The sequence below is a fragment of the Euprymna scolopes genome, chromosome 36, assembly GCF_053919585.1.
Source record: "Euprymna scolopes isolate OS-2025 chromosome 36, ASM5391958v1, whole genome shotgun sequence".
In the NCBI taxonomy this organism is placed as follows: Eukaryota; Metazoa; Mollusca; class Cephalopoda; order Sepiida; family Sepiolidae; genus Euprymna; species Euprymna scolopes.
Genome location: NC_136517.1, coordinates 37,027,244 through 37,054,782, shown reverse-complemented (window position 1 = coordinate 37,054,782; position 27,539 = coordinate 37,027,244). Strand labels below are relative to the sequence as shown.

At 33.3% G+C, this 27,539-nt stretch overlaps 1 protein-coding gene across 1 annotated transcript in view; it reads right to left on the bottom strand.

Moving 5' to 3' along the window:
• Positions 1–27,539, bottom strand: part of LOC145260422 (serine/threonine-protein phosphatase PP1-beta catalytic subunit) — a 174,076-nt gene that overhangs the window by 3,977 nt on the left and 142,560 nt on the right. The window contains exons 4-7 of the mRNA XM_080118407.1: positions 24,900–25,004; positions 12,191–12,262; positions 7,786–7,937; positions 1,238–1,372 (exon numbers count right to left, since the gene is read on the bottom strand). Of these exons, the coding sequence (XP_079974533.1) occupies positions 1,238–1,372; positions 7,786–7,937; positions 12,191–12,262; positions 24,900–25,004 (464 nt within the window). The remainder of the gene's footprint in view (positions 1–1,237; positions 1,373–7,785; positions 7,938–12,190; positions 12,263–24,899; positions 25,005–27,539) is intronic.

Here is a 27,539-nt window from a genome sequence, read left to right as displayed (position 1 = left end):
GCCAGTATTATCTACTCTAGTAGAATCAGACCCATTGAGGGACTTTTATCCTTTGTAGGAAGGCAGCCAGTGTATTCAGATGCTCAACCGAAAAGGCTCTGTGAAACTAGTTTGATGCTTTTTATATTATCTTATTGGAGCAATGATAGTGAAGTGTTCGCAGTTAAAAAGACCTCTGCTAACTGCAAATCATGCTGCCAGTCAAAGACTACAAATGTTAAATCTCTCAAACTTTTATAAGAATGGGCACGATTCAGTCCTTTTTCAACCAAAATTGTGTCCTTTTCTGTCATTTGTCACTCTCTTGCAACCATACAAACTCTTTACATCATCAACGTTCTGATCCCCATCTGGCATCAGTTGAAATGAATGGCTCTCGTCTTGAGACCTCAAGTTTTGACAAGTTTCTGGGCTTGACCTTTACTCCTGATCTTAAATGGAACACGTACATCAAATCTGTTGCCAAGGCCGCTGGAAAAATGGTGGGATCTTTCTATCGATCCAGTAGATATCTCACTGCTGATGCAATTCTTTATCTATATAAGAGCCAGGTACGTCCAAGGATAGAATACTGTTGCCACATATGGGCAGGAGCTGCTAGAAAGGACTTGTCCTGCTTTGATAGAGTTCAAAATAGACTTTGTAGCCTCATAGGAGATATCCTTTTCTCTTCCCTGCAACCTCTATCTCACAGAAGAGATGTTGCGAGTTTGTCTCTGATGTACCGTTATTTTCATGGAAAGTGTTTGACTGAGCTTCAGTCTATGGTCCCCCTTGTCAAACTTTCACAAGAAACACTCGTCTAGCTGAAAACACTATCAATAATTCCCCCACTCGTTATCTATGCCTAAACCTAAACGTAGATTCCATGAACAAAGCTTCTTTCTTAGAACTGCACGCCTGTGGAATTGTCTTCCGTTTTCCTGCTTTCCAGCTGACTACAATATGGTTGTCTTCAAGTCTAACGAAAACAAGTTCTTGATGAGCCGTTCCATATAAGTTAACAAATTTACTGAATTTCCATTACTAACGATTACTATATTGTCCAATTTCTACTGTACACTCTTTAACCCTTATCCTCGAGTGGCCTCTTGGCCTTGATGAGTGGTGATGTCTATGTAAAAAAAATAAAATAAAATAAAATAAAAAATAACAAAATATGAAAATATTAACAATGTAAAATATAAATATAAATAAATATAACAAAAATGACATGAATGTATACGTCTGGCCTCACCTGAAAGGAACAAAGAAGAAATTCATCTACGGACATCATCCCTCCAGCATTGTCAAATTCCCCACAATAATTTGGCGCTGAAAATAGAGTGACTAGTTGTCGCTTGGCAAAAAATTCGTATCCATCCTCAACAACCTGAAACAAATGAAAAATTATCATTAAATAAAGTTACACAAGATTATTTGTTTGTTTTACGGGTATTTTGATCGTTTTCTTTAGTGTTATTACTGAGCTACAATTCACAAGAATGAGTTTTTTTTATCTCCACTTGGTAAGTTCACAGTTTTCGTTTGAGTGAAGACTTATTTTACAGAGATCTTTGTACTGGGTGTCTGCCCATTACATCAACAGCCTTCCTCTCATTCAGTTCCCTATGATTTCCAATGCGAAGGTTTCACTGCGATATCGGCACATGTCCAAACCATCTGAGCTACCATTCCTTCATTTTGCCCTCAATCCATGCAATACTATAGCATCTTCAGGTGTCCTCATTGCAAATGTGATCAAACTGTAATTGCAGATATTTAGCAGAGCACTTTGGTTTTCATAATGGAGAATCTTCGCTCTACCTTCCTCATTGTTGAGGAAGATTCAGCCACAAACCATAGTTACTGTCCCCCAACTTAGTCTCCAAAAAAAAAAAAAAGGATCTTGTTGCAAAGGGATCTGTTAGCGGCTTGTTCCATTGTGTTCCCCTCTCCTCCCATGAAGAACTTGAGGACATTGCAGTCAAATGAGTTGACCAAATACCAGATATGTGGTTTATGAAATTTAATGTTTGCGCAAAATTTCAAAAAATCCAATATATGATTATTGAGAAAAGTGTAAACGGATGAACGATTTGGAGGCAATTTTACCTCTATAATGCCATCTAACAGAGCAACCAGAGTTATCCTGGAAAATCAGTTCTGACAAAAATTTACTTTCACTTTTGAGAGGCCAAATACCAGATATGTGGTTGAGGAAATTTTGACAGCGCCGAGTTTTCCAGCAGGTATGGTAAAATGCTAATTATTGCTGCCACATATATGGGCTACCTGTAGCGACCTGGTCGATTCAGAGTTTCATAACCCGAGTCTAATCATTAGTGTTCACTGGGGTGGAATGACATCACATTCAGCAACAAATTCTGGCATTCTGATCATGTCAGATTATCGATCATGCGTTTTTCTTTTTGATGTCGCTTCATAGTTGAATCCGGAATCTTTCAATTCCTATCCAACATTTTGTACCATCACTCTGCCGAGGCTGACAAAGTCTGAAATCTTATATATATTTTTCACATTGACGGCTGTTAAAGGGATGCATATGGGTTCACAAGTATAAAATTCAAATATAACACAAATTTCAACAGATTCTGCAACATCAGTTGCACTCTAAGTGTGTGTGTGTGTGTGTGTATGTATGAGACCATCAACGCTCTACATGTTAATGCTCATATCTAAGATTTTCTGTCGAAGCCATGTTTTGTTAGTCAGTTGATCAATTAATCTTCTCCTAAAGCTTTTCTGATCTTGTCCAAGCTGCAAATATATCCAACTCTAACTGTTGTCAACCATCGCGAACACAAGGCAAACTGTCCCCAACCATCGTAAAAACCCACCACCATATCTAAAATATATTGGTCAATTCCTTGTTCAGTCCTTTGTGTCAACCCCTGCTACACCTAGACCAACAACCCCAGTTTAACTTTCTTTTGTGTATCTTGGTGAATAACTTTCTCTCCATTCTTTTGCTGAAAATATATATTTCCTCCTTTTTTTATTTTATTTTTTTTTTGTTATATTGCTTTTTATTTTTCTTTCCTAACACTTCCTGGGTGGGGTGGAGGGATGGGGCAATAGTATCACAGTCCTTCCAATGCAGATACCAAGGAAAACTGTCTTTTCCACAAATATGGAGGTTTAACTATTGTTCATAATCAATTATTCTGTAAAAAAAATAGATTGTTTTATTTCATGAATTGATAACTAGCGGGATCTGTGGAAATTCCACAGAGGACTATGTAATATATTGATGTTGGCATTCTGTAGATGTTCAGTGTAAATGGAGATGCTCTGATATCATTGAAACGTTTTTGTTAAAACTGCAAAAGTATTTATCTAAGCCAGCATGAACGCCCGGCAAAGCCCGGTCGTAAAGTACGCTTAAATATGATATTTTAATTCTTGCAAATTTTGTATATATTATAGAGTTAATGTTCTATCGATTTTTATATATTATTAAGTTACGGTTTCAAAAATATAAAAAGTATATCCATATGACTTGGGTACATTAGCTTGAGTCAAAACCGAAATAAAAACATATATATATATATATATATATTGTTACGACGTATCCCAGTCCTACTGGGGATGGTAGAGATGGGTGACGTAACGAAATATGTAAAAAAAATAAAGTTTCCCAAGTTCCTTGATAATGCGTTGTTATGGGAATGGGACAACCGTCTCGAAGACAACAATAAAATGAAATGTACTGGACAACGAAATCACATAAGAAATAACGAGGACAAGTATCGTGGAAAATTAACATTAACAAACTTTTATTTATATAAAAATAAAATAAAATTCAAGAAAAGAAAAGCAAATTAAATATGCCTAACTAAATGAAATGATTTAATGATTCAAATTCTACCGAGAGAAAAATATATCAACAGTCAATGTTCACAAAAGTAAGAAATCGTCTGCTCAATTAGATACAGGTTCTAGGGTAAGACAGACATAAGAGAGATTAACGTTTTGGTTGAAAAACTCACTGAAAGTCCTTTGAAATGTGTCCTTTCTTTCGTCTCTTTTTTTATATATATTTCTTTCCTGTAAATTGTTTACATTTGATTACGCGCGCGCAGGTTAGTTTTCATATTTCTGCCCTTCGGATTGTTTACGTTTCATTACACGCATGTGTGTTAATTCCTCCAAGTATTTGTTTCTGAAGCTCATCAAAGCCCTTGATTTATAGTAAATATTTCGCTGCTCCTTGGATCCTTCCTTCGCTGGGTTCATTCTTTTCTTCAGTCAATATTCTAACTTTGACCGCTGATCAAAACAGATTTTTACTGTCGCCGCCAATATCGGCTTGTGTCGTTGATATTTACCTCCACGATGCTGCTACTACGCTGCCGCCGGCTTCGCCACCCCGACCTTCGCTGACTTACGTCTTGTCGCTTTGAAGCACGAAGCTCCACTGACTGTTGACAACTTTTGTCCCCTCTCTCTATATACGGTCTATCTCTCTCTCTGAACGGTTTAGTTCTCTTTATCTTTTCTCTCTCCTCTCTTTCTCATCGATGAGCTTTCTTTTCTCTTTCCTCTTCCACCCTTCGTTCACAGTATCTTTGTCTCTCCCTTCTCCTCCCACTTGCAGGCCTCCTCCTCCTCCCCTTTTTTCAGTTTTGTTTACAAAATGTGAATGAGCAGACGAGAATGCATCTTTTGGCGCAAAGAATACACAATAAAAATATAGTGAAACTATATCTCCTCTCGGCTAAAAATCAATAAAATAATTTATTATACATTTTCATAAATGTATCACAATATACATATTTTTTTCATAACTTGAGTTTCTTCAGCCCTAATCGAAACCAAAACTTATCAAGAATTCTTGATCAAATTATTTATTAAAAAAAATAGATGACTTAAGTTCCATTAGCTGAAGCCGAAACTAGAATTCTTGGTAAAATTATTTATGACAAGAAATGGAAGTACATAACAAACGACCCAGATGTAAGCATGACAGAAAATAAAACACACGCTATCAGATTAATATATAGATGACAGTAAAAAAAAAAAAAAAAAAAAAAAACAGAAAAGAAAAATGCATAAAATTAGCAGCCGAAAATTGCGAACAAATATCGTTCACATGATGTAGGTTTTCAATTCGATACAAATTGTTATTTTATCAATAACTGAGGGTAAATTGTGCATTCATACCATTCCTTCAAAACTATTTGTGCATAAATGATCAGAATAGATCTGATCGTATTCAAACTTAGAATAGACAATTCAATTAAATCAATCATGTACAGCTAAGATATTTTTAAAATATATATATATATATATATAGTAAGATTTGAAAATATATGACAATTAAGCAACACAGAATTTTCTGCATTTCATTGTTGTGAGGATTTGTCAGGCTATAGCATGGAACTTATGTTACCATGTGTTTATATATAAATATTCTTGTGGCACTGAGCTTGCTAGTTATTTAATCAGATTCTTTGTTATTCACACACCCATTTATTGCAACCAATGGGTGTGTATTTATCAGAAAGAGGTTCATTTGACCTGTAATTCATCATCCCTTTCTTTGTTTGATTTTGTTATGTATAATCTTAACAGCAGTATATATATATATATATATATATATATATATATATATATATATATATATATATATATTTCCCTTAAAATATTATAAAAATAATGAAAATGTGAAATAATGAAAGGGAAAGGAGGTAAATAGTAGTAAAATAAAACAAAAAAGAAAATGAGAGAATAAAAGAGAATAAAGCAAAAGAAAGAAAAAAGAGAGAATGGGAAAGGGGAGGAATAAAAGTGGAATGGAAAAGAGGTAGGGGGTAGAAGGTGAGAGAAGTAAAATAGACGAGAAAAGAAAATGGGAAGGGGAAATAGGAAGCAAGTGAAGAGAGATGGAGAAAAAAAAGGAAAAAAGAACGAAAACAAGAAAATGGACAGAGAGATCGAGGATACAGGAAATGCAAGGGGAAGATAAGAGAGTGGGAAGAAAGGAGTTGAATAAAAGGAAAGTGAGAGGAGAGAAAAAGAGAGAAAAGAAAAACAAAAGAATAAAAGACAAAGAGGAGAGAATTTTTTTTTTCAAGTCATGCATACATATACACATACATGCATGCGCACACACACACACACACATATATATATATATATATATATAAATTAACCATACAGTTTTTAAAAGAAATCTAATCATGACATGGGACTCAACTTGCAAAATTTTTCCGAGACTTTTACAAAGTAGTACTAATCTGGGATCACTTCTAAATTTAACCCTGAAATTGTAGTTTTACAAGCAATGGCAGCAGCGGCAGCAGAGGAGGAGGGAAATAATCGTGACTTGTATTTATATTCAGACACAGGAGATGTTACGGATGCGATGACCCATATTCCCACGGGTTCCTGAACAGGTTTTAAAATCAATACTAAAAAGAGAACAGGAACATAACAGACTCGCACCTTTCGATCACAATTAATGACAATGAAAACAAGTTGCAACTGTGTTAGCACATGTCCGAACTTGAAAAGAGAAACTATCCGAATCGAAATAACTTTTATTGTTTACAAAAAGTAATGTTTCAAATGTTTTAAACTGTCACAATTTCAAAAATAAAAAAATTAACTATTTCACTTTACTGGGGGATGGTGGAAGGGTGGTCTCTCTTTCTCTCTCTCTATGCAAATTTTTGTAGCACTTCCAGCTGGCAATTCAGAACTGATAAACAAGACAAAACCTAAAACACTCAAACATTTACATATAAGATACATAGAAAACTATCCTGCATTAGATTTCTCTCTCTCATATATATATATATATATATATGCAATTCAATATCCTTTTCATTTTAAACCAATACATAATTTCCCTTACTCTATGATTTAAAAACTTTTAATTATGATTTTCTATATTTACTGTATTTAGCAAATTAGGTATAAGCCATTATATTTATATTTGCTACTATTTTTCCCTCCAAGATGGGTAGACATCGAAAACCTATAGGTTAAGGAGACATACTTATTGAAATGTACTCTTCGTCTTGCATATAATAAAAATTCTAGATTTGAAATTTAACCATTTCACATCACAAAATTTAAATTACAAAATTATGATTATATATATAATATATATAATCATAATTTAGTAATTTAAATTTTGTGATGTGAAATGGTTAAATTTCAAATCAAATATAAAAAATTAAAGGAATAAAATGCAAAAAAATATATAAAAAAGAATCAAAATGTACAAAGAACATGAAAATATATAAATAAAAATGTAAATAAAATTTTAAATAATAATGTAAAAATAAATACATAAAAAAATAATCTAAAAAATAAATAAAATGTAAAGATAAATTAAACTGTAAAAAAAATTAAAATGTCAAAAATAAAGATGTTAAAATAAAATAAAGACGATAAACAAAAAAATTAAAATATTTAAAAAAAATAAAAATGTTTTTAAAAAACTTAAAATGTTAAAATGAAAATGTTTTTAAAATTAAAATGTTAAACAAAATTAAAATGTAAAAAATAAAGATGTTAAAATAAAATAAAAACAATAAACAAAAAATTAAAATGTTTTGAAAAAAATTAAAATGTTTTGAAAAAAATTAAAATGTTTTGAAAAAAATTAAAATGTTTAAAAAAAAATTAAAATGTTTTAAAAAAAATGTTTAAAAAAATTAAAATGTTAAAGAAAATTAAAATGTTAAAAAATTTGCTAATAAAAATGAATGAAAAAAATAAAATTAAATTAAAAATAAAAAACGAAAAGGAAAAACCCTCTCTCTTTCTTACCTGGTGTGCTCGACATATCAGATCTAAATCATGTCTGTTTAGAAATTTACTAACAATATCAGCACCAAAAGTAAAGGAAACACCGCGGTCATTTTCACCCCAGCCATGAACTTCTTTGTCAGGATCTGACCAAAGCAAATCACATAAAAGACCTGGTAAAAAAAAAAAAAAAAAAAAAAAAAAAAAAAAAAAAATACAGTCAAATTTTCATTGTGAAAGACCTGAATCTTTGATCATCAAATATTGATGACAAACATTTTTGTAAATTAACACTTATTATTTTTTAGAACATTTATGGATTTATTTCCTCATTAACAAAAGATATTTAAATTTAAAACAGCATTATTTTTGGTCTGTCAATAAAAAATGGGCAGGAACTACAAATTTATATTTCAGGGTCTTTGCTATTTCTTGACACACTGATAAAACAGATGTCTGTACATGACTATAATCTTCAAAATTTTGTGGGTGAGGACCTTTTTGCCTCCCTACTTCCTTTTTCTCACAGAAGAGATGCTGTGGTTCTATCTCTGCTCTATCATTATTTTCATGCGAAGTGCTCGTCTGAGCTTTAATCTGTCCCCACTCCTTGCAAAATATTCACAACAAATACTCATGCCAATAATTTCCCTTACTCTCTACCAGTGCCTAAAACTAAATGAAAATTCCATGAGCAAAGTTTCTTTCCTAAAATTGTTCATTTGTGGAACAACACCATGGGGTTTCTTCCCAACTGACTATAACATGGCTGTTTTCAAATTTGATATAAGTTCTTGTTGAGCAGTCCTCTTAAATAATCAAACACTACCCAAGTTGCATCCTTACAAATCATCACAATGTTGTCTCACAGCATATCCAACATTCATTAACCCTTATCCTTAAGTGTCTATTGGGCCTTAACAAATAACTTGATAACTTATATATATATATATATATTTGCAGACATTCTTCTGGGAGAGACTTATGCGTGTGACTCCAATTCTGTAGCCTGAATTTTGGTGGACTTAATAAGTGACAGATATTCTTTAAAAAGTTTTTCTCATCGATTTATTATCTATAAGACGCTAAACTTTCATGCAGAAAAAGGGAGGTGCTCACAAATCAATCCCGAATATTTTTTCCCCTTTTTTCTTTTGTAAGTACCATTTTTGTTGCATATCACTTAGTTATAATTCCCCACATAGGATCAAACATAGGTCATCGTACTTGCAGAGCAGAAGCAGCACGACAAGTAGTTGCCAAACTCAGGAAGAATGAGCATCAGTGAACAAGCATAGAAGACAAAATATGATTCAAACATGTGCCAATGAGGCAGCAGAGTAACATGCAACCAGACTTGAGGATGCACAATTACAGGTGCAGCAAGCATATTCTGCATCTTCAGATCTGCTTCGTTCTCAGCAGAATGAAACGCGGCAGTTTGAGAGTTGTTGAAAGATATCAACAAGAAACAGTGGATCAACATCAAACATGACTTCATGCTCAATAATCACAAGATTTAAATCACATTGCATTTTGATACAACCCTGCTAATGATTATAGTTTGAGCCGCCATGTTATCATCAATATTATGACTGAAGAGTGTCCCTTTTACAAAGCTTTGAAATTTACCGGAGAAACAGAATGTGTTGTGCCGGCGGAAAAATTAAACTGCCTCAACTTGAAGCACCAGAACTATTAAAAAATTTGCTTACTGGTTATACTACTGAATCAAGACATTTTCTATTTAATATCAGGAAATACAACTCCTACTTCCAAACGACGTTGTTTGCTGCAGAAATCATTACAGCTCAATTCATGCCAACTTTTAAAGGACAAATTTACCATAAAGTTGGACCTTTGCTTCCGTTCCAAGAGAGTCAACATAAATTCCTACAAATGTATTTCATCAGTGGTAGCAATGATGAACTGAAATATAAGCTTTAAAAATAAAGGTACAAGATTCAATTTTAAATTTATTTATCTCCAAAGTACACTTTTATAAATTTTATAAAGTAAGGTATAAAAATTTAATTTAAATTGAATCAAAAAATTACCTTGGATTTATTTTATGTAATGTACATTCTGTTGCACTTAAAAAAAAAAGATCATTGAAAATTTTATATCTATATCATTAATTGCTAGATGAAAGATAATGTTTTTAAATTGCAATTTTGAAAAACTAATGATTTTGCCATCTTTATATTTAGGCAGTCCACATCATACACACAAATACGCTCAAAATGCATTTGCATATATTCGTCATTCATTGGTGCTCTGACCTATTCATTACATTCACATATAAACCAGCTTGGGATGATAGTAAACCATTCTTACTGCTCGAGCAATCATCAATGGATAGGCATGATATCATAGTTTGTGTTTTCAAAAAGAAGCTAATAGATTTCATCGCAAAGTGTTTGGGACAGTGGAATGGCAAAAGAGACGAATACCACACTTACACGTGCTAATCAGTCCTAATGAAATATGCTATTCAAATGGACAACGCGTTTACTTTACAGCTTCAAATGTGCAACAAATAGCTCTGAATCCATCAGCTACAATATTAATGGCTTTTTTTCACATTATGTCAAATTAACGCATTTGCGAAAACAGTGCTCAATTTGGAAATGCCTATGTATTACACATGAAATGTGAGTAGAAAATCATTTAAACAACGCAAACAAGGAGAGCGAGTCAAAGGACAAAATAGCCTACTCAAAGAAATCCCAATAGATAAACTGTACACTATTCATCCCAATGAGCCAACGCCTTTTTAGTGATTGAAAATATTTAATGGCGTTACACATATTTGTTTTTTTTAGTGCATGTTAAGCTCTGAATTTATTGGAAAATGACACACACTTAAACGTATGCATTAATAATGCATGTAGCACATCACATCCTATTCAAATTCGTGCATTGTTTGCAATCATATTGACCACTTGATCTCCATCTCCAACAGAGTTATGGGAGAAATAGAAATCACATATGGCAGAAGATATTTTTCATTAAATACGCAAATAAAGTGCAAATACCTACCTGGATTTTACAGTAGAAATCTATAATAAAGCATTGATATTGATTGAAAATCCATGCTTAGAAATCACAAAGTTTTCAATCAACTGAGAATGACATCACCAAATCAATTTGCTGCTACTTTGTTTGATGTAGACTTGCGTCATGCACAAAACCATATCATGAGTGATCTTTTGTTGTACGTGTAATCAAATATGCATAAACTAAAACTTGAGAAAGGAAACATTTACAACCAAATAATCCTTTTTGTTAATGATAAGTTGATAAAATCTTTTTTTTAAATGCACTAAATTGATTTTGCCGGCCATTCGATCATGAATAACTGCGACATTACTACCAAGTGGAAGAACTATTCATTCTACTTTGAAATTACCATTAAACATACAATTTAATGAAACTCCCATGTGCAACATTTCCAAAATATTCAGCATGGGAACAGTTTTGCAGAAATGCAAACTTATTGTTTGGGATGAATGCACAATGGTGTATAAAATAAATCACTCGAGGCTCTTGATTGATCATTGCAAGATTTTCCTGGCAATATCAGACCATTTGGGAATGCAATAATATTGCTTGCAGGAGATTTCAGGTAAGCATTACTTGTAATTCCTTGATCAACACCAGCAGATGAAATAAACACTTGCCTTAAATACTCTAATTTTTGCTGACATATGCAGACATTAATCTTAACTAAAAATATGCATATCCAGCTGTAAAACGTTCAATCAACAAGGATATTTTCAAATCAATTGTTGGAAATTGAGAATAGAATAGGTGACTTTCACTGCCTCACAACTTCTCTAATTTAGTGAAATCAAAAGGAGAATTGGTTAAAAAAAGTATTTCCAGACATTCAAATTAATTATAAGAATCCCAGTTGGTTGAGTGAACAACCTACTCTTGCAGCCAATAACCATGACATCCACAAACTTAATATTATACAGTTTAACATTCAAAGTGGGGTAGTCACATACAAATCTGTCGACACTGTCATGAAAACAGACGAATCAGTTAATTTCCCAACAGAATTTTTGAATTCATTAGATTCGTCAGAAATGCCACGGCAGGTACTTCAATTATAAATTGTCATGCCAACTGTCATGTTACAAAACATCAATTAGGCTAGTATGGAAATCAAGTACCAAATTTGGATGAACAGAACAAGTGGACGATCACAGTCTGTGCAGTAAATACACACAAACACAAATCCACACTTGGTGCTGTGACCAGGATCGTTTGCTAGTGTGGAAATCAAGCACTGAATTTGGATGAACAGAACAAGTGGACAATTACAGTCTGCGCAGCAAACACATAGACATACAAATCCACATCTGGTGCTGCAACCAGGACCTTTTGTTAAAACTATGTTAATTATTGTTTTACTCACCTGTATCGGGAACATCTGTTGGTCGCATAATTCTTCGGATTTGTTCCATGGACTGTAAATCGGGAGAAAGGCCTGGTAATGAAAAAGTAAAAACAATTAGGTGACTCCAAATTGAATTAATGGTGAGCAAGCAACAATTGTTTAAGATATCAAATAATTACCACCACAGAAATAAAATATTTTTTAAAGATGATATTTTTAATTATTTAACAAAAATAAACAGAAATTGCATCATGTTTTGGTATTTTTGAGATGAGGATTGATAATTTGGATTATTCGAAGGACTATTATTTTAAAAATTCCCATGGATGTTCACATGACCCGACGGATAAAATACTATGTAATAATCATTTCTAAGTGACAGTCTTCTGGAAGGTGGGGGGGGGGGCGTCAATTTTTAATACAGGTGATATTAAGAATATAATAAAAATTAGTTCATTCAGTTATGACTGACAGAACAAAAACAATCTACCCCAATGGATTAAATACTGAGTTCAATTTGAAATTAAGTACAGTTTTACTGAGTTTGATAAATACCTGAAGATGTTTGGAGATTACATCTGAATGAAGCAAAAATACAAACATGGTATTAATTAATGGCAAACATCTGTCTCTTGAGACAATGGCATTCTGCACCTAGCTTGATTTAATACAGCATCTGCTGTAGTTAACCAGGTGCAGGCCTGGGCAGCTAATAAGAGAGCCTTGGTTTGCCCATTTATCAGGGCCCTTTTCTTGGCGTTGCAGGCAAACTCCAACAGAAAGGCAAGCCAATACAGTCAATGCCAGAGCGCCTGCAGGAGCTGCTGGAAAGATGTTGCAGAGCTTCACCATCCACCTATCGGAACTACAGACCGGAATTTTTGTCAGGGTTTACTGCCTTTGCCAAGGCATCCACAAGGCAGTGGGGCTATTTGCCCATAGCTGGGGAATTCTTCATGGTAAATAACAAATAACAAAATGAACAAAATAAAAACAAACTTTGTTTTTTACCTTCAGTCACTATTGTTGTATTATTTTAAATTAGTGACGTTAAGGATTTCCAACTGATGAACCGCAAAGTTAAGAATCAAATAACGAAATGACCCAAAATAAAAACAAATTTTTTGTTTTTTTTATATATATATGTATGTATGTGTATATTTTTTTTTTTTATACATATGGTATTATTTGGACTATTCTTCTCATCTTGGTTATTTCCATATTTCATCCCATGTAACTTTTGATCTTTCTCAAATGCACCTTTATAAAATTGGAGAACTGTATAGTTTATTTATTTATTTTTTTTTTTTTTTTACATAGGAGTCACCGCTTATCAAGGCCCAGAGGCCACTCAAGGATAAGGGTTACAGAGTGAACAGTAGTCAATGGGACAATATCATTATAACCATTAGTAGTGTAAATTTGGTAAATTGGATTACTTAAGAGGAATGGCTCATCAAGAACTTGAAGATGACCATATTGTAGTCAGCTGGAAAGCAGGAAAACGGAAGAGAGTTCCACAGGCGTACAGTTCTAAGAAAGAAGCTTTGTTCATGGGATCTACGTTAAGGTTTAGGCACAGATAAAGAGCAGGGGAAATTTTTGATAGTGTTTTCAACTAGTCGAGTGTTTATCGTGAAAGTTTGACAAGGGGGGGAGGTCATAGATTGGAGCTCAGATGAGCACTTGCCATGAAAATAACGATAAATCCTTAAGAGTAGATTGTTCTCATTCCATCAGCCATGCCTCTGTAGATTTGTCAATTTTATATTGATCTTAATTATTATTGCCTGTAGTAGGGATTCAATTTTAAACTTCTAGATGGATCTGTGGCTTAATGGTGAAAGGCATTTATTAACAATTCGGTCTAATCCTTAGTACTGGTGATATAAAGGCTGTTCCAAAAGTAAAGCCTCCTATTTTTTTTTTAACTAAAAAAGTTGAAGAGCTATGAAGATGAGTGATACTATTAAAATGAGCGATTATTTTTCTAACTAGTCACCATCATTCCCATTTTACTTTTTGCCAGGAATTCAAGAACTCATCCCTGCTTCTGACACATGCCTATGACAGGGGTTGCTTTCTTAGTCTCACACCATCAATACCTGCAACAAAGAGATGAAACTTTCAGGTAATGAATGCATAAGTTCAGTCATATATAACAATACACTTTGCAATCCCCTCTGGGAGGCATAAAAAAAAGGAGGCATTACCTTTGAAACGCCCTTCATAATAATTAAGATTAACATAAAATTAGGTACTTACACAGAATACGTACTGTGCTGAAATAATAACATTATTTAGAAAGACATTCTTAACATAGGGAGAGGAGGGCATTTTTTAAGTATACTATACTTTCACCTAACAATTTCATAAATAAAAGATACCCTAAAATTGAATTCAACTTGAAAATCCTAACTTAAAAAAATAACACAGTCCATATTCTGCATAAGTACCCAAAATTAGCATTTCTACCTAGCCATGGCTGATAGGACAAGAACAATATTTGCCCATATGGAATAAAGGATTCAGTTAAAAAATCTGTACAAGTTCTCGAGTTTGACGATAATGTTCCCAAGTTTGAAAAAAAAAGCACCTGAAGAAGTTTGAAGAGGACATTGGCCAAAACATTGTGAAAGAAAGAACTGATCTGCAAAATTATTGCTCTATAAGTTTTCTCCTGTTCCTCAATAAAATCTTTCAATCAGTAATCAATCTAGCAAAAGTTCATCTTGTTAATGCTCAGCCTCTATCTGACCAATGGTATGAATTTAACCAATCCCGTTTCACTGCAAATATTCTAATGATCGTCTCTAGACGGATATCCCCCACACTGAATAAAGCAAGTGCACTTGGTATATTCAAGGTTTTAGGTAAGGTCTAGCATGAAGATCTCGGGAGAATTTGTATGGTATTATCAGAGGGATATTAAATATAACCTGATCTTTCTTAGCTAAAAGAAAGATTCATGTCACTCTTGATGATTGTATATTTAAACAACATTAATTTAATACAGGTGTGTCTCAAAGGGTTGATACTCAGACCTTTATTATCTTATTTAATTTATTGATCTTCATGAAATTGCATCCAAAATCAGTATATTTGCTGGTGATACCACATTCTATTCTCAACATACAAGCAAATCAAGCACATTTGGAGTCTATATTCGAAACAACCTCCCCCTAACTAGAGAAATAAAACTAGAATCAGAGGGCCAGGCCTTTATGTGCTTCAGACTAAATATGCAACACAATATTAGCTACTTGTATTTTCTCTACCGCTCTCCCTCAAACCAAGACTGTACCCTAATAAACAAAGTCTCAGACAGCATGGATATAGCACTCTCCCTCGATACTAGCGCACAAATACATGTATTTGGTGACTTCAATGTCCACCACAGTAACTGGCTAGGATTCTCAAATCACACAGACGTAGCTGGTAGCGCAACTCATAGCTTCTCTATATCTCATTCCCTATCTCAGTTGGTTACATTTCCGACACGTTTCCCAGACCAGCACGATCAACATGCCTCACTTCTAGATCTCTTTCTGACAACGGTTCCCAATGACTGTACAACAAATGCCCATAGCCCACTCGGGAATGCTGATCACGCTGTGATAATGGTAGAAATCAGCCTAAATTCTCGCCCTAAAACTGAAGACCCACTTCTCAAAACAACGAGGTATTACAAAAAGGCTGATTGGGAAGCCATCAGGGAGCTCATCAGAGATGCCCCATGGCAAAATATCTTTACTCTTCCAGCGGAACAGTGTGCAAATGAGACAACTGAATGGTTCAAAACTGCTATTGAAGCACATGTTCCCGCACGGAAATACTATAGCAAGCCCCACTCTCCCCAATGGTTTACTTCTGCTTGTGCAGCTGCCATTTGTCAAAGGCAGCATGCGTTCCGCAGATTCAACCGACATAAGTCCAGCTCAAATAAACAGAAGTTTATAGAAGCTAGAAATAATTGTAAGAGAGTGATAGACACAGCTAAGACAGATTACTCTGAAACCACCAGAAAGCGCATCGAAGCACAGAAACTAGGAACCTGGGATTTTTGGAAAATCTACAACAGCGTAGTTAATAATGGACAGTCAATTATTCCCCCACTAACAAACAATCATGAGGTTGCTTGCACGGCAACTGACAAGGCTAATCTGCTTGCCAGTCGGTTTGCCTCAAACTCCACACTGAACTCGGTACACCACTCACTCCCTGATTTTCCTCTGCGAACAGACGCCACACTTGACGATTTGAAAATCACCCCTTCTCAAGTGCATGCTATTATAAAAAACCTAGACACCTCAAAAGCATGTGGACCAGATCTCATCCCGGCTGTGCTATTAAAAAAATGCTCTGCCGAGGTTGCTCCAGTTCTGTCCAAACTTTACAATAAATGCCTTAACGAATCTTGTTTTCCCGACTGCTGGAAAACCGCCTCTGTGGTACCAGTCTTCAAGAATTCTGGTGAAAGAACTGACCCACTAAATTATTGCCCCATTAGCCTCCTCCCGCTTTTCGCCAAAATATTTGAGTCCTTAGTTAATCAAGCCCTAGTCCAGCACCTAACAGCTGCTAAACTCCTGACTGACAAACAATATGGAGTCAGGCAAGCCCGTTCAACAGCAGATATCTTAACTGTAGTTTCTGAACGTATATACCGTTCATTGGATAAAACAGGGGAGGGTAGAGCGGTGGCCCTTGATATATCTAAGGCTTTTGACAGGGTATGGCACGATGGTCTTCTAAGGAAAATTAGATCATATGGAATCACTGGAAGAATTCATAATGTAATTAAATCCTTCTTAAGTAATAGAAAAATCAAAGTTGTCCTCGACGGACATACATCCAAACAATATGACATAAATGCAGGAGTACCTCAGGGGTCTATCCTTGGACCTCTATTATTCCTGATATTCATAAACGACCTCCCTGATAATATTGTTTCAGAGATGGGTATATTTGCCGATGACACCACTCTCTATAACAGATATGAGGGGAAAACAAATGAACACATATCCAAGGAAATGGCAGAAACACTAGAGGACGACCTCCAATCCGTAGTAGAATGGGGACAAAAATAGTTGGTCACATTCAATGCTGCTAAGACTAAGCTTGTTTCCTTCAATAACTACAAGAAACCTTCTCTACCACCAATAGCAATGGCCAAGAACACATTGCCTGAAAGTACTTCTTTTAGACTCCTCGGCCTAACGTTTACAGGAAATATGAACTGGAATAGATACATTGAGAGCATTGCCAAGGCTGCTGCAAGGAAGGTTGGCTCCCTCTACCGTGCTAGAAAACTACTTACGCCTGCCAGTATCCTATACCTCTATAAGGCAACCATTCGCCCATGTATGGAGTACTGTTGTCACATCTGGGCTGGTGCATCTGCTGCTTGTCTCTCGCTCCTGGACAGGGTTCAAAAAAGAGTCGCCAACCTGATAGGTCCTGAACTGTCATCTAGGCTTCAACCTCTGTCCCATCGACGAGATGTTGCATCCCTCTGCCTGTTCTACAAATACTTTAATGGTGAATGCTCTGACGAACTGCAAACACTTGTACCTCCCCGACGTAACTACCCCCGACAAGCTACTAAGTCTCATCCCTTTACAGTAGAGATCCCTAGGTGCAAGAAAGCCTTTTACTCCAATAGTTTCTTCCCCAGAACTGCGGGTCTTTGGAACTCCCTTCCGGGATTCTGCTTTCCCACTGCAATGATATGCAGAAGTTCAAGTGTAATGTTAACAAACATCTTTCTACTCTTCTCTCTTCATAATGACCCCACTAATTAATTCCCTAATAGTAGCCCCCTGCTTCAAAGTGGCACTATGCCTTGTTTGGGGTGAAAATTGAATTTAAAAAAAAAAAAAAAAAAAATGTATATCCGAGGCAATATCTGAATCCTTAGAAAATTACCTCCAGTCTATAGTGCAAAGAGACCAAAAATAGATGGTTAAATCCAATACTACCATGACAAAACTCCCTTAACAATTATAAGAAACCTTTCCAACCAGACTGCTACGGCTAATAACACCCTATGCCAGTGCTTTTCAACCAGGATTCCGTGAGTACAGTCCATTTTCTAAATTCGAACAAGGAACAAATAAACAGAATGTTAAATTCAATTTTGAAAATCTATTTTATTAATATATGCATATTTAAATAAATTTGTTTAAATATACTAAATTTTACATAATTCAATATATTTGAAAAATTTGTCTTACCACTATTAGGTCTGCTTTTATATATTCTTATCAACGACATATGAGTATTTCCATTTCATTTTTTTTTTTTTTCAATTTGTTGCCTTTTTTTTTTTTTTTTTGCATAAGACAACTAAATTATTGCATAGGGGTTCCATGAGCCAGGGAAATGTTTCCATTCTCCAGCAAAAAGGTTGAAAAGTACTGCCCTTTGCAAATATCAAATATTCAGATTCCTCAGGTAACATGAATTAGAACAAGTACATTGAAGATACTATCCAATCAGAAGGTAATCTCTCTTTCTTTCTGTCTACCTAGATAGAAAACTTCTCACACCTGCTAGTATCCTATATTTCTAAAGCCACCATTCACCCATACATTGAGTATTGGTGCCTCATCTTGGCTGGTGTACTAACCATTAGTTTCTCCCTCTTAGACAGGGTGTACAAAAAGAAACTCTAACCTAACAGATCTTGCACTGTTTACAAAACGCTAACCTCGTCGACAGAATGTTGCATACTTGTGCGTGTTTTACAAGGACTTCCACATTATATGCTCCAAAATTCTTACTCCACTTATATCCTTCTGAACATAAGTACCCCCTATAAATTTGACTATCAGCAAAATTTCATCTTTTCACTGTAGAGGTCCCCAGATGCTGGAAAAATTTCTGTTCTAATAGTTCTTTCCTTAGACTGATTGCTTCCCTGCTCCACATTTCTCTAACTGAATGAACATGCAGAAATTTAATTGTAATGTGAACAAATATCTGCTTTACAACTCCCCACTGAAGATGCCTCTTTTAGGTTTGGCCCTAACCACAGTGGCCCCTTAATTTTCAGTGGCAATATACTCTGTTATAATAAGGTGCAGCGAACCAAATATTATGGTATCCATTCGGCGCAGTTAAGAATTAATTAGAATTAGTCACCACAATACCACATTTACTCTAGAAATTTTCTCAAACTACTGGGCTAATCTGTCTGGAATTTAGAATGAATTTTTTTATAAGGTGCAGCGAACCAAGTATTATGGTATCCATTTGATGCACAGTAGGGGATTAATACGGGTTAGTATTTAATGCAAAAACGAGCACAAATTTAACCGTGTTCAATCATCAATTTGGCATAAAGCACTCATTCTAAGTCAATGAGTTATAATCTTTGCTTATTTTTAACCGGCTAAAAAAGTCCAGTAATGTGATAATTCATAATAGCAATGATGACGACAAGAGCTGGCTTTGTTATCAAAGTCAATAATCCAAGGTTAAAAAATAGAATGCAAGTCTCCGACACTTAAAATTCAAGGCAGAGTTCATTTTAACAGGTTATGATTCATGGAAATTAGTGGGAGTTGTTAAATATTAGATTTACTGATTAGATAGGAATGTTTAAAAACAAAAATAAATCTGATAAATATGATCAGATGATCGGAAAACAAGGATAGAGAAAAGATAGACACCTGGTTAGTGAGAACAACTTGTGCTTTGTACACACCTGTGGTCCACTGAATATAAAGAAATGAGTGTGGGAGTAAGATAATGTTGACCTATATCAGCAATAGAACTAAACAATGTAAAATCCTTTTTGATGCAAGTCTTCATCTGTGATCAAACCTGTAAAACAAACTTTTGCTTAATGTGGTGGAAGCACACATATTTAACAGCCAACTATCAACTTGATGTTTGTAGGTTCAAACTTTGGTTCAGGATGAGTGCTAGTCTAGTCACACTGAAGAGTTGTGATACAGCGAAACAGTGTCTGTGGATGACTACAAAATACACAAATAAATACACATTGATCTTTACAGAGTAGAGCAGTGGTTCCCAACCTTTTTTTTTTTTTTTACATGATAGCATACTATTGAGTTTGTTTTTTTTTTTTGTTTTTTTAATTTTCACAGCACAGATAGCAAAAAATAAATATTTACTACTCAAAGCCTTTTTGCAATAAAGTAATAAAAAACAGATTATATAATGAGAATTTTTATTCCCATAAATCAACATATCCTGTATTCAATATTTGGTATTAAAATAGAGTCTGAATAATACAGCACCACACCAGGATACAATCTGCCTGGAAAATGTTCAGAGAGCTCATTCCCATTCAGATCAACAAAGACATACTTCTGAAGTCTCTTGGACAGGTCTTTGTTGTTAGTGTTTGATGAGCCATGCTATATGTCACCAAAACATGGGCTATTACTGTTGATGATACAAGCAGGTTTGTGAGAAACGACAATGCCATTGTCAGATGGATCTGCTCTTCAAAAATTATGGATAAGAGGCACATGGCTAATCTGGGAGAACATCTTGACATCCCCTCTTTGCTGTGAAAAATTGAGATGACAACCTTTGGCAACACAGAATATTGTCCTTTGATGTTAGAGGCAAATACTGCAGCCAGCCAAAGAAGCAATGGCTGGGCAAAATCAAAGCTGACCTCTCCACTCTAAACATCACAGTATCTGCTCAATGATTGTAATGCCTGGAGAGCAACCATCAACACCAATGGTAACATGGCAAGAAGGTGTCCAACCCCAGCAGTTGGGAACAAAAGACATCAAACCATGTAGTAGTAGTACCCAAATGTAGATTCCCAATACATTGAAAATTCCTGATATCCTGATTAGTCGTCCCATTACTAATATAAACTAGTGGTGGGACGATTAATCGGAATCATTAATCGTAAGAATCGTGTATTTTGGGAGGTATCGGAATCGCATCGTTAAAAAATACCTTAATTTTCCGATTCCTTCATTACGATTCTTTTAGTCTGATGTTGAAAAAAAGAAAAAAATTTCCTGATATTTCTAACCGCAAGAGAGAAATGTAGCATGTTATAAAAAGAAACCAAAGAAATTCATTATTAACAGGTTAGGGTTAGTGCCCCTCCCTTACAAGGTTCATTCATTCAGATCTATTGTAATCAAAACTACAAAAGAGTTAACTTGAAAAGAAGTATGCAGGGATCTACATTGCGAGTAAAAAAAAAACGCTTATCTTTTTGGCGACTTTTTTTTTTACTGACAAATCTAATACTGAATGAAAATGCTTTTTCAACTTATATTTTCTTAAAATAAAACGAGCAAAGTAAAATTATTTAAACAGTAAAAGGTTTAATAGAACAATATACTTTTTTTCTTTTTTTAAAAGAAGGCTTTTGAAAGAAATATCTCTAAAATGAAATTGATCACGTTGTATTATTTCGTAAAATTTTTACAGTAGTCGGCTTCTTTTGAAGTTTCAAAAAAAACCGACCCCATACCTATCTCTTCCAAACCTAAAGTTATTAAATAACCCCTTCGTTAATTTAAGGGTAATTAATTTAATTCAGTCAAGTTGTTGTTTTTTTTAATTTCATTGAAATAAAATCCATTACTTTTTTTTATTTTTTTCTCCAAAAAGATAAAACCCTGAATTTGATTATATTAAAAGCAGAATAATATAATCTTTTTCCTAGAATTTTAAATTGAAAATTAAAAGTGTTTTGCGCAGTTTTTTGCCGAACGAAAAAGAAATTAATATATATATTTTTAAAAGGTTTTGTAATCAATTAATTTTTATGTCTAAATAATATTTACAATTAATTAAATAATTTCATTTTAAAAAGTATTTATAAATAGAATTTTACTTAAGACTTATAGTTTAGCAATATTGAACCGCATCAACCATGTGTGAATTGAACACAGTCAACCAAAAAAAAAAAAAAATTCAAAAGAAAATGCATATTTGCATTTCATTATGTAAACTTTTATACATTGGTTTCAAAAATTAAATTCTATAAGTTTTTTTTAACTACCGGTTGGTACAATTTACCGCCCCATCCCTTTATATTTTTTTCTTTTTGTCTTTTTTAGCGGATTATTTTCAATTAATTATCCAAATAAGTGACTAGCTTTAAAACAAAATTTAATAGTAAATTATTTGTTTACAGATAAACTGAATTTTCTAATATGGCCCAAAGTCCAAAAAAAGTCTTGCATGGAAACTTTTTGAAGTTGAAGATGAGTTGAAAGCCATTTGTAAAGTCTGTCAAATTAAAATATCGCGAGGAATAAAACCATCTAACATGACCACAACCAATATGTTAAAACATTTAACTATGAAGCATCCAAATGAATTGGAGGAGCAAAATAAAAAAGAAAAGGAACAAAAAATTACCAACTAGTCACTCAGAGCAGTTTTATTAGTGAGGGTCGAAATCGCAGTGTCTTTTTTTTTTTTTTTTTTTGCCTACGTCACCATCTAGGTGTCACCAAATTTTTTTTAACCCTCCTTAACTTCAAAGAGTAAATACAATATATACAACTAAAAAAATAATTTTTAAAAATGCTGATTCTATTCATGAAAAATTCTTTTAACTAGAAATTAAAACTTAGGTAAAGATAGCTGACTGACAGCAACAGGAGCACTGGTTAACTACTGAACCACGTGGAAAGGTGTGTGGGGGGGGGGAGGAAATTAAATGATGATAATAAATTATGATAACCGTCTTTGAAAGGCACTAAACTCCTAAAATTTACTTCTTTAAAATTTTAGGCAGCACTCCCCGGCCATTTTAAAGCACTCTCTCTCGCCAAAAAAAAAAAAAAAAAAAAAAAAAAAATTTAATTTTTAAGTTTGGGAAAGATATATTTATTATAACCGAATTCCTGTATGAAGACTGGATCTACTTTATTGGACGTTAATTTGTGAGATAAGTAATTTTTCAATGTTTAATATGTTTCTAAAGTTTCAATTATCAATTAAATTTTTTTAATTGCGTTTATTTTTCAATTTATTTAAAAAAAAAAAAAAAACAGGGTTTAAATGTATTTTTCAAGGTAACAAGCTTCGAAAGAAGTCTAATAAAAATAAAATCACTTAATTTTTAATTTCGACAACCCTGAGAATTTAATTATTAAAAAAATATTGAAATGTGACATTTTTTTTATTTAACATTTCTATTAGTTCAATTAATTTTCTTTCACTAATTCATTTCACTCAACAAACTTCACCATTTTTTTTTTTTTTTTTTTTTATCTATTTCTGTAATTTTGGTAATTATGTTTGCTCAATTTTATCTAGTATTTCATTTGTTTTTTATAGTGGTATCATATGTTCCTTTGATATACCCTATTTCAAAATTAGTTTGGCTAAACTTATTCTTCACGTTAGAAACAACGTGTAAAAGCAATGAAAAAGTAAAAAAAAATAATAGGTGTTAACTATTCCTTGTGAATTATGGAGGTCTGAAGAACTGCTGTCACAAATACAACTATCAATAGCCAAACAAAAAATCGTTTTTGAAATTCCTTTAATTGTAACTTTTCACTATACTTACCTTTTGGTATAAAACACAAAAACTTTCGATTAATGGTATTTCTCATATATGGTCGTTAACTTTGGAAAGGTTATTTTGTATCTACGGCGCCATGTCACGTGGTATATTGTTTTTTTTTCATTACGCACGTTCATTTATAAATTATTAAATTAAATATTTATCTTTTTTATATTTAATTAGTATATATTTTCTTTCTCTTCCGCTATATTTTTTTTATTTTTAATTATGAAGACCAAAATAATGAATCGTGTGTATTTATTCTCTAATTTTCTTGTTTTTGTTCTGTTATATAAATTCTATTTTATTTGTTTTTTCTCTGAAGGATAAATTCTATTTTCTTTGGGTTTTTTTTTCTGTATTCCAATTAAGTAAAATAAATTTTCTCTAAAATAAATTTTGCTAATTTTTCCGTTTAGTTTACTATATAATAATTTTATTTAAACCAAAACACGACGATGTAGACATAAAATATCTCTTCCAAAGTTAGGGAACATATTTGGGAACTACCGACCATAAGTATAAAACTACCTGGTATATTTCAAAACAATAATTCCCTAGGAATCGGAATCGTATTTGGTATCGGAATCGTTAATCAATATTTTCCTGGAATCGGAATCGTATAAAAATTAGGAATCGTCCCAACACTAATATAAACCATAAAAAAAAGCTTACCAATGCACAAAACGTTTAGATGCCAGAAATTCAGTGATTTTTAATTTAGCAGTGTTATCATGATTAATTAACTAAACGTCTTTAAAAATAATGAAATTAAAGGACATCTAGCTATAATCTCTTAGCGGCACACCAGTAATCACTTTGTAAGGCATTAATATGCAGTGGCACAGTGTTTGCGAACCACTGCTGTAAAAGAAAATATTTCTCAAAATGCTAGGCAAATTCATCAGCCAAAGAAAACAAGCACTGGTTTTAAAGTTTATGTTATATTGCATCCTCAACAAAGAAAATTGCTTCATGATGCATAACCATGAGAAACAACATCAAGCATCACCAGCTGAAAAAAATTACAAACTTTTGTATGTGTTGACCAGAAAGTAGCGGTGCACAATATTATATAATAAAGGACATATATTTTTCCATCTACTGTGAACCCAGGGTTAATATTGAGATTGATAAAGGGCTGAGAAGGCGAGTGATCCAAAAAGAAAAGAAAAGAAAGAGTCAACTTACCCCCATGACAACAAAATATTTTTTCATCTATTATGGCAGCTATAGGAAGACAGTTGAAGCAGTCTGTGAATGTCTTCCATAGGCGAACATTGAATCTTCGTTTACCTGGGGAAAAATAAAAATCATAGATTAACATAACTTTGTTGGTTGTTTATGGAATGTCAACACTTTAAAAGTAAGGAGTACCTAAATGCACCCAAAAGTTTTGTACACTTACGATAATGTATATTATAATGTAATATTCTTCATCATTCAACCAAGAATCTATCCATCTCATTAACCCTCATCTTTGCGTGGCTTTTAACCATGATAAGTGGTGACTCATCAGAAAAAATAGCATTTTTAAAAGAATGAAAGCACTATACTTTATTATGCATAGGGTTAGCAAAATGTTTATTCAAGTAACATCTTCAACACGATTGCCACATTATCTATGATGCAAAATATTGATGTGCCATTTTTTGGAAAAACTTTTTCATGAACTGGATTCCATAAATCCACATCGCCTTCAATTTTGAGACATTAACTCCATATTCATTGAATCAAATGTACTGTATCTGCAATTTTTGTTGAGAACACTTTCTGCTTTAGAACACCTAAAACACATCAAGAGGACAAGGTTCTGCTGAATAAGGACATCGTTTCAAATGAACACATCTTTCAATACAATTAGAGAATCTCTCATTCAACCAATCTCTTTATAATCAGTTAAAAAAATATATTGAATTTTAATTTCATTCGAGGAATGTTTTTTAATTGAGATCTAATATCTGTTGTTAGAATAGAGAAGTATACAAAAATCAGATATCTGAATTTTAACAAAGGGCTTCCAACACAAATACAATCTCTTTGCATAATTTAAATTAAATACGGTCACATCCTAATCCTCACACCTAGCAGTTGTGTTCCAAAATTCATAAAGACCAGTTAATTAGTTTATGAATGAATCCTTTACATCGAAATATATACACATATAGACTCATAAAAAGTTCATTACGTACATATGCAAACTGTGCTTAATATTATCTAAATAAATAAATACAAAAGTTTTTCCATTTACCACATTTATATTAGTATCAAAACGATTTATTGTTTTATTTTTTAATTAAAAATACAACATTATCTTTTAAAATACTGTATACTAACAGGGGTGCCCGGCGTTGCCCTGTCATAAAGTACACTTAAATACGATAATTTATGCAGATTTTGTATTTAATATTATAGAGTCAATTCTCTATCAATTATTTTATATTATATTGTACCCAATATATAGTTGTGATTTCAAAAGTTTTAAAAAAATATGACTTTGGTGCTATCAGCTGGACTCAAAACAGAAACCAAAATTTATAGCATTCCAGCCTGAGACATTACCAAACTAGCCATAGTCAGTTGGATAAGAAATAGCTAAAAATAAACTAAAGTAAATGTACAAATGTATATATATTTGCACATGCATAAGAGAGCAGTTCAAGTCAACTTACATTTGCTAAGTCCTCATTTCTTTCAGTTTTAACCCTCTTAGCAACTATTTTAACCAGGTATACTCATAAAAAATGGTCTACGAAAAATGCAATCATTTGAGCTTCCTTGCGCCGCTCTGTGACCTTATGGCTCAGAGGAAATACAGTTTGAAAAAAATGGAGACAAACAGACATAGGGAATTTTATAAAAGGGATACAGTAGAGGGCAAAGATCCAAACACAGGTATTGTGTACTACTAGTTTGTTGTAATTTTCTTCATCTCCTTTGACCTTCTGTAAATAATTCACACCTCAACGTATGTATGGCTTGCTTTCTTCAAACAAACTTCCAAATAGTTTGCTTTTATGCAGATGATCATCTAATGTGTACATGAATAGCAAGAATTTAGATTACTCGTGTGTGATTTGAGCATAAAATCAGATGCATTTTGCCCTTTTATTTTTTCTATTAACTGACTCGATCTTACAAAACGTGCAGACATGTGGGCGTTTTTCAGCTAAGTCACTTTCCCTACATTTGTATAACTATATTTTTTAAACAGTTTATAATAAATTAATGTTTAGTGTTATTTATTTGTAATTTTATTGTTCTATTTTCTTATATACATGCAATAGTTTCGTCAATAGTAGCAGTAATTAAAGTAGTTAAAAAACAATAGAATGATCAAAAACGTTCTTAAAATATTCGTTCATTTTCAAGGGAGATAATTTAAAATTAAAATAAAGTCAATTATACATCTTAAAAGAATGCTTCGAGCTTGATTTTTAGCGCTGTATGGCGGATAGATTTTAGCTCGTATCAAGATAAGATTTACCATTCATTAAATTATAAGACAACAAAATAGAAAATTTTGCAAGAAGAAATCTGTAGATAAATTGCGGTTTAACGGTGCATTGATGATTGCACAGGTGTTGTTAATTGCAAACACTGAATCAGCAGGTGTAATGCTTTCCCTGAGGAACACCTAAAACAATGAGTGGAAACAAAAGAAGATTCAAGTTCCCTCAGGAATTTTACATAACATGCATACCAATAGTGTGTGTGTGTGTGTGTGTGTGTGTGTGTGTGTGTGTGTGTGTGTGTGTGTGTGTGTGTGTGCGCGTGTGTATTAGCAGGAAGATCTGACATTCAAGACTGAATGAAAAACTATTTCTCTCT